Source organism: Aythya fuligula, chromosome 5 (assembly GCF_009819795.1).
Source record: "Aythya fuligula isolate bAytFul2 chromosome 5, bAytFul2.pri, whole genome shotgun sequence".
Classification (NCBI taxonomy): Eukaryota; Metazoa; Chordata; class Aves; order Anseriformes; family Anatidae; genus Aythya; species Aythya fuligula.
The window spans coordinates 43,841,717-43,853,874 of record NC_045563.1 but is presented as its reverse complement, the minus strand read 5'-3'; the positions used below and the strand labels follow the sequence as shown (position 1 = coordinate 43,853,874).

General features: G+C 33.5%; 1 protein-coding gene across 2 annotated transcripts in view; it reads left to right on the top strand.

Moving 5' to 3' along the window:
• STRN3 (striatin 3) overlaps positions 1-12,158 on the top strand; it is a 60,983-nt gene that overhangs the window by 32,286 nt on the left and 16,539 nt on the right. The window contains exons 8-9 of one of the 2 annotated variants that reach the window (XM_032189220.1): positions 1,737-1,847; positions 8,500-8,640. The exons of the other annotated variant lie outside the window; for it this stretch is intronic. Of the exons in view, the coding sequence (XP_032045111.1) occupies positions 1,737-1,847; positions 8,500-8,640 (252 nt within the window). The remainder of the gene's footprint in view (positions 1-1,736; positions 1,848-8,499; positions 8,641-12,158) is intronic. 2 annotated transcript variants of the gene reach the window in all.

Here is a 12,158-nt window from a genome sequence, read left to right as displayed (position 1 = left end):
CATCACACTTTTTAAAACATAGCAGAATGTTGTGCATTTTGTGACAGCATTACATCTTTGTTACATATGTTTTGCTTCTGGTTCAATTTAATTCTCAAATCCTTCTCTGCAGTGTTTCAACCTGCCTAATTGTTTTCCTTCTGTTAATGTTGCTGTAGATTTTTTTTCCCTCTTCCACTGAATTTTCTTTGTTTTTCCCATGTGTTTTTGTTTGTTTTTTGTTTGCATGCTTTTCTGATTTCCTTCCTCTTTTTTAGGGACATCCTCTGGCATGTTTCTGTACTTCTTATATTTCCTGAATAAGCAGTATTTTTCTGTCAGTATTTTGACCATGTACTCGTAAAGATTGAGGTCTTTCTGTTTGCAGTTTGGTAGTTGTAGCTGTGGTTTGGTATAAGAGGTAATTATTCCATTTCCTTCTCCACAGTTCTTTGTGCACAGTTCTAGAGACTTCCACGTTGTATTCAGCTTGTTGCCTTCTCACCTCTTGCCAGTCCTGTATTCTACCTCTTTGATCAAGGCTATTTCTTTGTCATTGATCTGCCCTATCTGAATGATGGTCTTTTGGTAGATGCATCAGTATCCTAGAATATTTTCCCATTATTTGTCATGTTTTGTCTTGAAACATTTGTACTTTATAAAACCAAGGTCAGTTAGTTTGTTTTGCTTCCTAATGCTTGTTTTTTTCTTTCCTGTATACAGCTTCTCTTGCATACTTCTATGATTCAAATAGCTATAATATCAAAAATTACAGTTTTATGGAGACATTGATATTGTAGGCATAACTGGAAGTTGGGAACTGAGGAACCTAGTTTTATTATTTTGTCTAATATCTTTTGTGAGTGTAAGCTTGGCTAGTGTGTAAGCCAAATTGGGTTGATGCATGGTTGTTCTTTAGATAAAGTCCTTCTGCAAATATTACATCTATCTTAGAAACACCTTTATGCTTTTCCTCATTTAGTGTTTCCAGGAATGTTTGAGATAACTTAGAAAGGTGGAGACTTGACTTTTTGTGGGTAATAAGTAATGTAAATTAATAAATGAATATCAACTATTTTGTCAAATGGAAAAAGACAAATATTCTAAAATAACTGTGGAATGTGGTATTTTCTAGTAATTATAATGCATTTTATATGCAATTTATTTAAATTTATTTTATTTAAATGCAATTTATTCACATTTGTGAATTAATTTTATCCATCTTCATGTGAAGTGCTGTATTTATAGGCTTGTTCCCCTTGTTAAATGTAGGATCAAGGTTTCTTGTGCATGTAGAATGAGTGCGAGAGGATGCATGGTGGTCTTCATAAATTGGCACTGACTTACTCAGCTTGCATTTTCATGAGTAATACAGCATGATTACTTTCATTTGCTTATTCAATACTGGCTGAATAATTTCTTAACACTGTCTTTGTAGAGATGCAGTAATTGTTTCTGAGCACCAACTAATTTTTGTGTATTTTGAAGTATGTAACATGAAGTTACTTATGAAGCTTAATTTGTTTGCTCCTTAGTAACAAATTAACATACAATTTTCAAAAATATAACTGATATTAAGCAGTGCCTTGGAAAACTGAAACAAGATTTAGTGTTTTGTAAACTTTAAACTGAGACTGCACCTTTAAAGATTTATTACGAACTTTTATTGATGCTCTTATACAGCTATTATAGTAAATCGCCAACAGCTTGCATTGCCAATTGCTGTTTTTTTTCTTTTAATAATATGCTGCATGTAGACAAAGATGACCTGTCCCCAACTGCTGAGGTTTGGGATGTAGACCAGGGACTAATAAGTAAACTGAAGGAACAGTACAAGAAGGAACGAAAGGGGAAGAAAGGGGTAAAGAGTAAGTGCAGATTCTGAATCTTGTAATGCAACGCTTTTTTGCTTATCTATATAGAAGACTTTTTTTTTTTCTTCATGAGTTCTGTTTCGTTTATTTATTTCCATTAAACATTGTTTTCTGTAACGGGGGCAACCAACTTTAACTTTCTAACTGCTCAATGTGAATGTTGAAACCTGTATCTCCAGCCATTTACTAGATGGGACAAATGTCTTGAGAACACAGAAACTTAAGTAGGTAAAAGAGAACTGCTTTGTAATGGGAGAACAGAAGTAGTGAACAATTTACATTTTAGGGGTGTTTCTACTCCAGAAAGATTTCTGAAAGAAAATCTAAGCTTTCTCCACTTCTTAAAATGAAATAATGTACTACTATTTTGGGTGTTGTGGTGTTTTTTTTTTAATCATGAGCTTGAATCAAGCTATAATTGCTGTTTATGGTTTTCTAATTACTTTCACAATCTAAGGCAAGATGAGAATGGAAGAAAAAAAAAAAGCCTGTAATTTGATTAAGTTCTCTTGCAGCTTTGTTTATTATATAATCTTTATTTTATGGTGTCCTTCACTGTTCTGTGCAGTTGACACGTTTTAGTTAATGCTTCTTTACTCTTTAAGAGTTTTCAGACTGGCTGTCCTTTTTGAACTATGTTAAACTAGACTTCCAACATTAACTACATATTAAAAATCATTTTTAACTTTTACCATCAGCTCAAAAATGTTATTAGTGGGCAAAATGTTATTAAATTAGCGTAGATAGGCTCCCTTGCTAGCAGGTTTCTTATTTTGGAAGTATATTATTACAGTTTCTAGCTATATTTAGTTAAAAGAAAAAATGAAGCCTGTGTTTGAAGAAAAAAAAATAAAAATTACATGAATATGTACTAACTAAATCAGGTGGTAATTAAAATATAACACTTCATAAAGAATTCTCTAATTTGTTAAGATTTGAGATTACTTTAAGTTCTAACAAAATTCAGTTGGTGCATGTTGTTTTTCAGCAGTTTTGCATGACTCTCATGCATGCATACAGGTGGGTGCACATAAATATTTTTTTGCTGTAGTATAAAGATAGTTTTATTCAGTCTTTGGTTTGATTTTTAGAATATATGTTAGTAATCTGGATGATAATGCTCATTTAACATGTAAATAAGCATTCAAGTGAACAATCGAGTTCACATGAAATATTTTGTAAGGTTAGAACCCTATTAATATTAAAATGTACCTTTTATTTGAATTTTTATTCATGAACTTATCCTGTTAGACTGTTGGAATGTAAATTCCACATTTTAGACTATGTCATGCAGTGGCTGCATAATAGCAGCAAATGTTTTGATTTATGGGCAGGAAAGTATTTAGGGGATTTTTTTTATGTCTCTTAAAATGTTTGTTTCTTTGGGATCATCTCATAGTGAAAGTTCTCAAAACTATGTTTTGGATTCTATCCTCTTCATACCCACCATACCAGGTAGCATTTTCTAGCTTCTGCAAGGTGAGCAGTTCTAAAACAGTGACAAGTAGTGTTGCTGTAGGAGTATAAATAGAACAAAAAGCCATGTCCAGGTCTCCCTATTTGTTTTGTAGATATTATTTGGGCTTGTATAAAAAGTTTCTTTCCTGCACTTGTTACTTTCTTGGCTGCTATGCAATTAAGAATTTTCACAATCATTTTATTTTCCCAATTTGTAGCACTCTTACAGCTTCTAGAAGAGGAGCATTATCCTCACCCACTAGAAAAAATGATGTTTTAGTGGTCAAGAGTGCTGATTAAGTTGTTAGACAATCACTTAGATTAAGTAGTAGTTATTCCATTTGAAGTGTTCAATTGCAAAACTGAAAAGGTTAACATGTTTCTTTCATTCTGCTTTCCTGCAGTTGCTAGAAAGAGTAACACACGAAATTTTGCACCATGAATTATGACATGGTTGTCATCGGTTATTATTTGACTTGTATTGTCTTTAGACAATGTGTGTTCCTCTGTCAAAACTTAAGTATTTTCTTCATCTAAAGTCATTTTGAAACTTGGATATGTTTGCATAAGGGAAATAATTAGGAGACAACTATGCGTCACAGTGCTGTGAGGTGATACAAATCACTGTTTAATGTTTTGGTTGTGGTTTAGTTTATTTATTTTTTTTGTTATAGTTTATTTTATTTTGGGAATCTGTGAGCTTATATTAGTAGTCTTACAGGTTGGTTTGTGGGATTCTTATAGTAATTTCTAATTTAAAATTGGCCTTTAAATCACTGAGGTAATAGAACAGAATAACTTCCATACACAATAAAAGCAGGTGTTTAGGGTGGGACATGTTGCCTTGCAGTGTTTTGAGGGCAGACATTCTAATGGATTTTACTGGACCAGCATCTGGTAACTATCCCATAATATACATTTAGACTGCTTAATTCATGACAGGATCTATGTGGCCCTGGCCCAGGTATACGATAACTTTCATTCTATTTGTGGAGGTTGATAAGGGAACAGAAGCTGATTGATCTATTTTGATACTTCTGTAGTTTGCATTCGTATGCTTTCTTCTGTCTGGGTGGAACACCATAATTTAAGTCATCTACTGCTGACACACACGTCTTCATAACTTCATTCCTGCTCTTTTTCTTTTTTTGTTTTTGTTATCTGTCAGAGTAGTCAAAGTATTACATGGAATTACTACTTTCGTATGAAAGGAATTAAAAAAAAAAAAAAAAAAGCTTTAGTTACATTACCTTTGTAATATAATCAGTAAAATAACAAAATCTAGCTATTGAGGCTGTGGAATTTTTTTAAAGACACACAGTATATTCTAGACTTAACTCATTATTCATCTATTATAATTAGGTTTGATTTCTTTAAAAGCATTTTCTTACAGTCTTACTTTTTACACTATTATGCTGAATTTAAGGTATTAAACTTTTTTTGCCCAAGTTGGATAAAATACTTTTTTGCAGGCAAATCAGGTGTTAACTCCTTTTTAGATATCATTTCTCAAATATTCCCAACGTGATTGTGGAAATGGTGCACGTCCAATTTGATACAATTAGATAAGACTAGTGTGCTCTTAGCAGTTAGAAAAATAGTTTTCCAATCTTTAATGGTATGTTTAGATCACTTCAAATGGAGGTCCTTGTACTGGTTTTATTTGTTTCTTTTCCTGGTCCTTGACAGTTCTCTCTTCTTGTGCCTCAGCCTAATTGTTCTGTATTGATGGAATGATTTGGATTTAATCATCTTGACTGCATCACAGGTTGATGCAGAAGGATCACTGTTAGCTTCAGACTGTAACATCTTGGAACTAATCTGTTTGACATGTCAGACCACAGCTTTTTTGTGCTGAATATTTGATTGCCTTTTTTGATCTCTGAAGGAGATTCTAGGTGTTCTGCATTTGTTCTTAGCAGGTTTGTTTACTGATTGTTGTCTTTCATCCTGAAGACTAGAACATAGCCATTTAGTGCATGGAACATAGGTGCTTATGGGGAGTCAGCACATACTAATCCTTAAAGATCTTTGTAACATCTAGAACACTTCAACAACCGTATGCAGGCACACTTAATAGAAAGCAGAAATCTGTAGTCTTCAGTGGTGGTCTCCCAGTCATGAGCATTGAAGTTTTTTAGCATGAAATACAGAGTAGCAGTTTTGAATGGCAGCTGCTCCTTTCTCTCTTCACTGTGTGATGGATTGAGGGCCGTTCTGAAGTGAATGCCTGAGGACAAGAAGTGACTTAACTTGCTGAAGAACACCTAAGTCAAGGTTGACAATCCCCTAAGTAATGACATACTAAATGACTGGCTGGCTCAAGATAGTGGTTAGCAGAGTGAACAGGACTACTGCTAGTTAGTTCTCTCTGAGCACGCTTTGAGGCTATCTTCTCATGCCCTTATGTTCTGGGTGAGAGCACTTACAAAGGTGCCTTCAGTTTGGATGTGAATAAAATCTCCTAAGTTATTTTTTGGCATTTTTCCCTGAATAGTTTGGGTTTATCAACATAAAGACAAGTGTGTTTTCTTCTGGAGAGCCAAGAGTATATCCACGTAGACAGTTCAGGGCACCAGTTATAACTTTTTTATCATGCAACTTAGTGATTGCTCTATAATATCAAGTGTATCAGCTGATGATCACCAAGTTGTAAGCTTGCTGTCCGACAAGCAACTGGAATAGAAAAGACACAAAAGCAAGCTCTGCAGTCTGTACAGTTGAGACCTTTAAGAACGCTGAGAGATTTAAGTATGTCTTTTATAAACATCTCACCTGCTGACTGCAATTAACTTGTACACGTTTGAAATGAGATCTTAACCACGTCAGTTTAGTGGCTATTGGAAAAAAGTGTTGATGCATAGGAGATATTCTTCATACTGGTGAGGAGGGACTTCCTTCACCTCCTTGGTCAGAGCAATCTTTTTAGATCAGTGCTCTTCAGGGCAAATACAGTTCTTCTCAGTCTGCTGATGTCTACAAGAAGTGATTAGATGATATGATAGAATAGATCATCAAACTCTGTAAGCTGAAGTACACAAAAGGACAGTAACACAATCAAGATTTAAAATGCAGTGTAGCTGTGCGCCAGCAAAAAATGGAAGGTCATTTCAGTTGTATCATGAAAGATGTTATTTTCAGGACATCAATGTCTGTGATACGGTAAGACCAATGACTGTGACATATACTTGGTGCCCCCCACCCTCCTGATAGCTGCTTCTTGTGCTTTCATATCTAACTGCAATGAAATCTTTTCTGTTCATGCATTTAGAGGAATGTTGTGTGTTCCTGCTAGTAATTATTTTTGCAAGAAATTTTATTAGCTTTCACCATCTCCTCAAGCAGGTCTCTTTGTATTAATCCTTGCTTTATTCATCTCTTGTTCTTAAGGGAATAATATTGCTTTAATTCTGGATTTATTTGAAATAATTCTACGTAAACGTTATAACCAGGAAAGAAAACTTCCAATATTTCATTACCTGAGATGGTAGGTTTCTAGACTCACTAATATATGGGAGCGAAATGAAACTTCCCCATTCAAGAAATATGTTCTGTTGCATAAGGGAAACTTTTGGAAGCCATCTTTGTTCTCAAACAACTTCTGGGTAGCAGCTTTCATAGACTTAATGGAAATACTATATGTTCCATGAAACAAAGTAAGAAAAACAACAAAAGTACAAAAAAGTATGAGTTCTAGTTTGTTTGGCAAAATGAGTGTGTTTTATAACTATTAATATGAATAGTTATGTAACATCCTTCTTGGCCTATGCATGGAATGTTTTTGCCGTGATTCCACTTGCAGAAGTATTTTTCACTGTGATCCTTCTGTGCATTATCTACAAAGTATTCAGTTATTGATGGATGCTTATTTTTGATGACACAAATTTTAAGCATTTTTGTCCAAGAGATATCTAAACAACTGAAATGATCAAGTACTATTTCAAGGAGTGTTTTAGAGTTTGAGTGTTTCAACATACAGTTCTGCTTTGGATAAGTGATCTTTTGTTGTAGTGGTTACCTTTTGCTACTTTATAAAATGGAGGCTCTGTTTGGTTTATATTTTTTAAGAGGCTCATCAACTCAGAGTGTAATAAATTGCTTCCTAAAGCTTACGTGACCAAAAATTGATATATTAGAAAGTTATTCAAGTATTAATATACCCTTTTAAATGTAGTCAATATTTACACTATAGTGAGCTTAGAAGAAAAATATGCTTGATAGCAGTTTTTTTGAGGGGTCAGTGTAGGTATGCTGTCTTTATTTTTGTTTAAAATGTTTTGCAGTATAACTGCCAGCAACACCTGTAAGGACTTCCTTATTAATTAAAATATGGTTGTCTTATAAGGTTGTCTTATATCATTGCAGATTTGTTTTCTTTAAAAAGAGTCTTCAACCATTATGTGAAATTTCAGTGATACACTTCTTTTTAACAAGAAAGCTCTAAGTTGAAAGCAGAAATGAACTTAATTAAAAAGCTTTTTTAATTATAACATACTATTGCTAGCTAGTACCTACATCATGAATTTAATGTACATAATTCATTATATTTTATTTCTTGTAGCATGCTTATATAGTAGATGTGGTATGCATCTGCAGTTTCATATAGTGGTGGAAGCATGCTTAGCCTTGTATTTAATAAACATTTTATATAACTTGAACACCATTCAAAAGCAGGGAAAGTTAATTGTTTGTTGCACCCCCATTATGATTTATCTGTATTTTTTCCCTCATTTGTGAGCTTATTTTTTATTTGCACTGTGTTTCAATGTTAAATTGTTTAGTACAGTTAAAGTTCTGTAATACTATAAGCAAATGTTTAATTTATGTATTTTGTTTAGTAATTATGTTCTTTTGATGTTTGGCTTCTCACGAGGGATGTAAGATTGAGGTTTTTTCTCTCCTACAGGAAATGATAAAATAGATCTGCAGAACACAAAGCGGTTATTCTTTGATTTGGTGAATTCGAACTGTTTGCATGCAGTTTTAGATTAACGCATTTATTCCTCTTGATTTCAAAAAGATCAATTTTATTAATATACAAAGGAGGAAAAAAAAAAAGCATTGTGTTTATTTGAATGAGGTCCCATTAGTAGTTGTTCTTGTTTACTTAGTTTAATAGATTTTTAGACTTCTGTCAAGTCAAGCGGTAGCAATCAAATGAATTTTTGCTGCTGACGTTAATTTACAGGAGTCAACAGGACAAAACTTCACGACATGATAGCAGATCTTGGCGATGATGAGATACCCCACATCCCTTCAGGAATCATTAATCAATCTAGGTCACCCTCTTCTAGAATGACTGATCATGAAGGTGCAAGAGCAGAGGAAGGTACAAAAAATTCAGCTACTTATTATATTCCAGGGGATTTCTTCTAGAAAGCACACACTGTAACATATGTCCCCTCTATAAAGCTTAACGGAGTTGCAGATTGCCACATCATTGTTATTTGCAGTTCTTCCCAAATGGTTTTACGAGACTACAGCTTGAATCCCAGTGGCTTATTGTAACTGACCTTTTTTATAAGTATTTTCAAACAACTTTATGTACAGACGTGTGTTCTGAGCCTATTAAATCCCTGTTTGCAGACCCAATGTTAGCAAAACCTTGTACAAATAGGGTGTTATTGATTGGTTGGGGGAAAAGGTGAGTATTAAAACTTGATACACAGTTTGCATTTTAAAGTGAAATTTAAAAGTGGTTATTTAAGCTTTGAGACTAACTTGTCTCTTTTTCTTCAAGGTTAATGTTTGTTTACTATTTTTAAATTATCTTGTCCTATTTTACGTAGCATCTTTGTATACTTAGGCATTTCTTTACAAAATATTAGTTCCCATGTTGGGATTACCATAAGCAATGGAAGTCAGTGGCAAATGATAACCTAAATAGCCCAAGATCTTGTTATTCAGCTTTTTGCCAGTTTCAGTTTTAAGGTTTTAGTTCTAAAGCAGTAGATTTCATTGTAGTAACTTCAAGATGAGAATAATGTGGTGTAAATTACCTGTCTTCTACTGAAAAAAATAATCAAAATAGTCCACCAAATGGAAATTTCTCTCTTTTAGGATTATCTTTGACTCATAAATCCTGGTGTGGTATCATTTATCCTACAAGTCAAAACAATTTGCATTTTACTGATGCTGTTTATTGGTTCTTCTGTTCTTCCATAATCCCTGCTGTCATCCCACCCGCTCCACCTCAAATTCCTGTCCCCAGACAAGCATAAAAATTGAAAATTTTCAGGGAGATTTTCGGATGTTCTTTCAAACTATTAAGTGTTTGTCTTTCAGCTTTCTTTTTATTGCCTGTTTTGCTTTGTTTACATTTACAGTTTAAACATGCACCAGTATCAAACTCACCTGTAGAATGCAGTTGGTGGAGGAAATAAAAAAAATAAAAAAAAAACAAAAACAAAAAAAAACCTACTACTGGTGAAATTTTACCTTGCTAATACATATGTGCATGTATCTTGCAGTATCATTATAAAGGTGGTATGATAGATAGTGGAGAGATACCAGGCTTCTCGGTACTATGTGCTTTAATGTGATGCTTTGGACTAGGCATTTTAAGTAGTCTTCTGGCTCTGTGAAGGTTGACCCTGCAGTTACAGGTCCCTCAGTCTGTAGGCCATACACATTGTGCAGAGGAACGCATTAAGGGCAAGCTATGTAACTCTCATATATTTAAGAGCAGTAGCAGAAGTATCTTAATTATTGTATCTGTTACGTGTGGTTTCTGCATACCTTTCAAAGTGGAGTAGTAGAGTGGAAATTTTACTGTTTGGTCTTTCTAGGTCTGTCTTTTTTTTTAACAAGGACTAAGTAGTTCATGATCATAAGGTGCTGGTATTCCTCAGTTTTTTTATTCTGCTATGTTTTAAAAGTTAAGGTTTTTTTCAGACAGCTTTACGCATCAATCATGTGTCTTCTGGGGCGCAGTAGCCTAATGAAAATTACCAAGCTGTGATGCCCTTATGGTTTCTTATGGTTCTTATGTTCTTAAGGTTTATGCTACACTCAAAGTGTTCCAGTTCTGTTAATTATTGAGTGGTTGGTAACTGTATTTTCATGTATAGATGGAAGTGTTTAAACTCACTTGTTTCTTCTTTTCCTGGTGAGGGTTAGGGGGCCAGGGAAGAAAGCGTGATTCTATTAGAACTAATTTGCTAGGAAGATCTTCTACTTTTCTAAAAGTTAATTAATTAATTTATTTTTTTTACTCAAGTGCCTGATTAAATATGATGAGAAAATTCTTTTGCTATAATTAAATTTTATATTTTCAGCTGTAAGAAATTTGGGTTTTCATTTTGCCATATTGCAAGATCTTCAGAAAAACAGAATGAACTGCAGCATGTTACTTCATCCAATATGTTGTATAGCAAATTATTATTTTCATGGATTCTTTTTCTTCTTGATCATCCATAGATTGTGGGGTTGTTTTCTGTCAAAAAAAAAAAAAAAAGAGAGAAAAACAGTAGTAACGGCTTATTGCTTGGTACTTACTGCAACTTTCACTGTAGTAGGTGTTAACTTTCTGGAAAACAAGATCAGATGTCCAGGTCTTGTAGTAGACAACAACATAATGTGTACAGAGATACTTGATTAAAGCAGTTCACTTCTGTACAAATACTACTAGTTGAATTTGACTTAATTATATATGATGTCGGTACCTTCAGGATTAGAAGGAGAAACAAATACTGAATCATTGTGTCTTTTCATGTAGTACAAGTTTCTTTTTATGCAAAACTATCATTTTTATTTGGTATTTATTGGTTGCAAACTCAGTTAAACATACGTATTATGGTACTAAGAAAAATGTTCTGATTTTTAATAAAAAGCATTTGATACATAATTTAACTTTGTCATTTGCATATATTTATTGATGTATCATTTTTGGTATGCCCAGGCGTGAATCTTTATTTTTAATAGCTATAACTTCACGCATCTTCTATTGTATTACTTCTCTGCTGTATACTTAAAAACAAACAAACAGACAAAAAAAAACACACAGCTTGAAATATTTTTAACCTTTTTTGACTGTCTTAACTCACTTCCACAAATATTTTTTAATATAGTTAAGATTAACTATATATTATAAGTGTTGGCAGATTCAACATTGAAAAAAAAAAAAACACTTCTGAATTTCGGATACCATTAATTTTGAAGTTTTAAATGAAGGGATGTTCACCTCTAATGCAAAAGAAGTTTGATTTATTCATAGACTCTTATTGTAGTATTATTTTCTATGATAGTGCTTCACTTTTAGTATAAAGCGTCTTTTCATGCAAGTCGATCTGCTAAGCACAGACAGCATTAATCTGACAAAGTATTAGTATGACAGGTTTGGGAATTAGTTTAAATGATGTGGACTTGTTGTGAAGATCAAATAAGACTCACAGCATCACAACAGGGATGGAAATTTTCCTCAGGTGTCAAGTGAGTGTCCTGTTTCCTTTTCCCACTGATCAGCAGCTTTGTTTCTGTTACTGTACAGACTTTGGAGATTTGACTTGTAAATGTGTAGTTGTATTTATGAGGCTGGGACCTTGTCAAGATGGAAGGGAGCCAGTTTTGGAAATTCCAGATAAAGTATTGGGATCCCTTTTTTCCCCTCACACTTCTTTTTTTCTGTCAGAGAAGAACCAGGAATATCTTAGTGTCTTAAGTAATGGAGGACGAATATTATTCATTTGAGGATTTCATAGTTTAAATTAACTCAAGCAATGTTTGTTATGTTATTTTATTTCTTGCTTCATTTAAAAATATTATATCTCCCTGTCAGCTCAGACACTTTTAGTAAAACACCGTTTAAAAATTCTGATCTCATCTAGGAAGTATGGATAAGTGAACAAT